The 4,327-nt window shown below is 43.1% G+C and overlaps 1 protein-coding gene across 1 annotated transcript; it reads right to left on the bottom strand.

The window, feature by feature from the left end:
* Positions 1 to 1,289: 1,289 nt before the first annotated feature.
* On the bottom strand, positions 1,290 to 2,371 carry LOC122200180 (olfactory receptor 52H1-like). Its single transcript, XM_042905659.1, has one exon. The coding sequence runs from the start codon at positions 2,229 to 2,231 to the stop codon at positions 1,290 to 1,292; it is 942 nt and encodes a 313-aa protein (XP_042761593.1). The 5' UTR covers positions 2,232 to 2,371.
* Between the last annotated feature and the right edge of the window lie 1,956 nt (positions 2,372 to 4,327).

The raw sequence follows: 4,327 nt of genomic DNA, 5'->3' as shown, positions 1-4,327 counted from the left end.
CAATGGTCAGGGTAAAGGCTAGAATGTCATGTATATATCTACAGGTATGGCTTATAAGCACCTTCAAATCAAACATTTAACCCAAGTATTGAATTAATTTTGTTGGATGGTGATGTAAGACAAATCAAGGACAAACCACAGATTTCTGGCTTGGGAACTCATGTTGGGGGTAGTGCCATTCACTGTAAAAGAAGACCAAAAAGGAAGGGCACTTTTCATGAAGGAAGTTAGTGAGCTTCCAGGTCAGTTTTGAAGAAATTAAGTCTGAGGAGTTTGTAAGCCATTCAAGTGAGTAGTACCCAGGAAGCAATTGGACAGAAAATTCTGAATCAGGCAGACCTGGGTTTGGATCCTAAGTCTACTGATTGTCTTTCTGTAATCTTTGTAGGTCTCCATTTCCTCATCTGTGAAATGAATGAACTAAGATTACCCTCTCACAATTATTTTTTATTAAAAAAATATTTTTAATATTTTTATTTTTTTGTTGTTTATTTTTGATAGAGAAACCAAGCAGGGGAAGGGCAAAGAGAGTGGGAGAGACAGAGAATCCCAGGCAGGCTCCACACTGTCAGCACAGAGCCCGATGTGGGGCTCAAAATCACAAATTGTGAGATCATGACCTGAGCCGAAATCAAGAGTTGAATACTTAATCGACTGATCCATAACTGTTTTTAATTAAATTAATTAATATTTGTAAAATATGAGCCAAAGGTAGTGAAAATTTTCTTGGAGCGTGCAACTGAAGAAAACAGATACAAAAGAAAACAAGCTCCATGTAATTTGAGATGGGTAGGGGAAAAGGTAAAGCAAGTACAGGACACGGGAGGAGGGATTACTCATGTACAGACTCAGGACTGAACTGCAGAGCATCAAGCTTAGTAGTTGTAGTAGACAGACTTGATAGCTACTTAAAGAGGGAAGACAGGAGCCTTTGCCTTTAACTCAGGAACTCAGAAGCAAAGGGGTGAGTTGTATACTAGGAAATAAGTAGCCTTCAAATATCTCAAAATTAGCAATAGAAAGAGGTAAACCTTAGTATTAGTGCTCTTCTGTACCAATCATCACCTTCTTCATACAAGTGGTGAGAAAACTGAACCAAGAAAACCCTTGATTTTCTGGAAGTCTAGGTTTTCTTTTTCCTTTTCCCCCACCTGTCCCTACTTTGCACACGGCTGGAACTCTAAAATTTCAAGCTATAGGAGTTACGGCTTTATTTTTATAGCTCCTATGTTATGCAAAATCTCATCTAATTAATTTACCTAACTTTCTCCATCAGTGACCCTCCCCATTCAGTGTGTCCTCTTCAAAGAAAAGAGGAGAGCAAATTTGTCCTGGATCTGCTTGGTCTTCACTCCATAGACCACAGGATTTAGGGCAGGGGGGATGGCCACATAGAGGTTGGCAAATAGGATGAGCACATTTCGAGGGACACTGTGCCCAAAGCGATGTGCAAGGATGGAGAAGAAGGCAGGTGTGTAAAACATGAGGATGACACTGACATGGGAACCACAGGTGCTGAGGGCCTTTTGGCGGGCACCCTGGGATGAGAGGTGAAAGACAGCATGGAGGATGAAGGTATAGGAAACAGCAATAAAGATCACATCTGAGATGACAGTCATGAGAGGGACAGAAAATCCATACCAGATGTTGATGGAGATGTCAGCAGAGGAAAGCCGAGCAACACCTATGTGCTCACAGTATGTGTGCGGTATGATGCGTGTCCCGCAGAAGGGTAACCGTTTCAGCAGAAAAACATCTGGCAAGATGACAGAGAAGCTCCTCACAACAATGCTCACCATCAGCTTGATGATCACCTGCCGAGTCAGGATGGTGGTGTACCTCAAAGGGAAGCAGATGGCCACATAGCGATCGAACGCCATGGCCAACAGGATGGCTGAGTCCACTACAAAGCTGAAGTGGAGGAAGAACATCTGGGTAAGACAGCCAGAGAAGGTTATTTCCTGGAAGCCCAGCCAGAGGTTACTGAGCAGTTTGGGCACTGTGGCAGTGGACAGGATGAGGTCCGTGGTAGCCAGCATAGCTAGGAAGAAAAACATGGGCTCGTGGAGGCTTTGCTCAGTTGCAATGAGGTAGAGGAGGATGAAGTTTCCCACAATAGCCAAAACATAGATGACACAAAAGGGAATCCCAATCCAGATGTGGAACTTGTCCAGGCCAGGTATTCCCACAAGGAGAAAGGAACTGGGATTGTAGCAGCTCAAATTATGCATGGTCCCTTTAGTCTAGGATCCACTGGCTTCTGAACCCTGAGGAGAAATCAGCTATCATAAGGGGCTTTGAAAGACACTTCTACTCTGCTACTGACCATGGTCGGGGACTGCAGCTGTCACATTCAGTGTTCCTGCTTGAGAAGCACCTCTGTTCCCTGGATGTTGGCACCTGTAGAATTGACTTGTTATTGAGCCTTTTCTTTGCCATTGGCCCCATTCATTTCCTTATACATTTTTAAATAAACCGTAAAGAACAGTTATTTTTCTGGGTCAGCAATATCATATGCTGACTCTTTCTTACTGTAGATTATGTGGGATAGGCAGGGGTTCAAATGGAAAAAAGAAAGCATAGTATATGTATATGAGGAGAAGAAGGCTTGTGTATGTAAGGGAAAGGGAAGGCAGGGGAGAGAGAGAAGCAGGAAATGTTAAAATTATGAAATGGGACGAGCTGTGAGTAATAGGCTTTTGTAGAGCAAATATTATGTTTCCAACAATGGTTTTGATAAAAAATAAACTGAAGAATTTCAATAAAGCAGTAGAAAAATAATGAAAAAAGAAGGAAAAAAGAAAGGACAAGTTCCAGGGCTGTGGGTAGTACAGGAGATTTGTTGCACAGGGATTGAAATATGGTTCCGATTAGGAGGGATGCTTCCTGGGATGTGAAAATAAGAGAATGCATCTACCAGAAAATGCCCAGGGACAGGTAAGCAGCATTCCCCCAACTCAGGCAAAGGGCAGTGAGGATGCCCTAAACCTTGGAGGATCTCTGCTCCCTAACTTAGGAGGGGAGACCACTCTACCCATTAGTGAGTCTGACAGTGCCTCTGTAACAGATACCAGCCAGTGTGATTGGCTTGGGCAAAGTCAAGCAGAGCAGATTCTCACCTCCTAGAGATAAAATTAAGAGCAGTGCTGCCCTAATGTTTTCATTTCTGGTCTACAGGTTCGTGGACCCCATCTATGGGAATTGCTAGCTTTGCACTGAATAGAGTCTGCCTTTGGAGGTGCCTTTTGCATTTTAGTTTTAACTCCATTCTATGATCTAGTTTATAAAGTACTTTTGAAAAGGGTGCCAGTAATGGTGATAAGCAGGGAGTGCAGCCATGGAAAGGCCAGAGCAACTGAGGCCCTCCTTCAACCAGTTTTGGAGAGGTTTAGTTCTTACCCTCTCCAACAAATCTACAAAGCCATTCAGAAAGCTTTGAGGGAAAGGGAGTGGATTTTGTGGGTAAGTCATAACAGTTCTATATTATTGTGTTTGGCAGGAATCTGTAGTTTTGTGACAAGAAAGGGGGATTTTGTGACATCTCCGCCAGAACCCCAGTCAAAACTTTACACAGTGAGGTTCTCTCACATAGGGGATGATTTTGTCACTGCCAGAGTCCTTAATTAGCCAAAGTGGACAAAACATCTACGTGGCTGGGAGGAATGTAACCAGTTACCACTGTCCAAAAGCAGCACCCCCACCCTTGCCCCAAACGCGACTCATCCTCCAAGCCCGTAAGAATGTGTGTTTGAAGTTTCATCTGCAGCTCTGATTTAGGTTAAATGCCTGTGGGCACCGAACTTATTCAAATAATGGTAACGACAGAATCTTCATAAAAATCATCCCTAAAAGGACAGCTACCTCATCTCCTGTGGTATGAAAAGTAGATAGACTGAGAATGCCTCAAAATGTCTCTATAATTTAGGCTAGATTGCAACTGAGTCTCTTGAAACACAGACTCACTGCCTCTTGACAAAAAACACACTTCTTCGGGGTCACAGGGGATACATTTAAAGGGGAGAAAAATAAACCACTAATCATTAAAACCACAAAGGAGGTCAACAGAAAATATACAAACCACAGTTTGCTGCTTCAGCCTGAATCTCTCCTGACTTCACTTCTTTTACCCAAAGAGCTCTTCTTTCCTTCTGGATTCTCCACTGTGTTACTGGTCACGTTAGTCAGTCTGCACAAAAAATCAATCGTTTTCTGCCAGGAGCTGTCTCTTTATGGAATCACTGGTATCAGAAGGACTCCTTCCTCCCAGAGTCCTGTCCTCCAGGGCACAGACCCTACTTGCACACAACACAAGGCTACATTATTTGAT

Source organism: Panthera leo, chromosome D1, assembly GCF_018350215.1.
Source record: "Panthera leo isolate Ple1 chromosome D1, P.leo_Ple1_pat1.1, whole genome shotgun sequence".
In the NCBI taxonomy this organism is placed as follows: domain Eukaryota; kingdom Metazoa; phylum Chordata; class Mammalia; order Carnivora; family Felidae; genus Panthera; species Panthera leo.
Note: the sequence above shows the minus strand (reverse complement) of the source record. Positions and strands in the feature narration are given on the sequence as shown.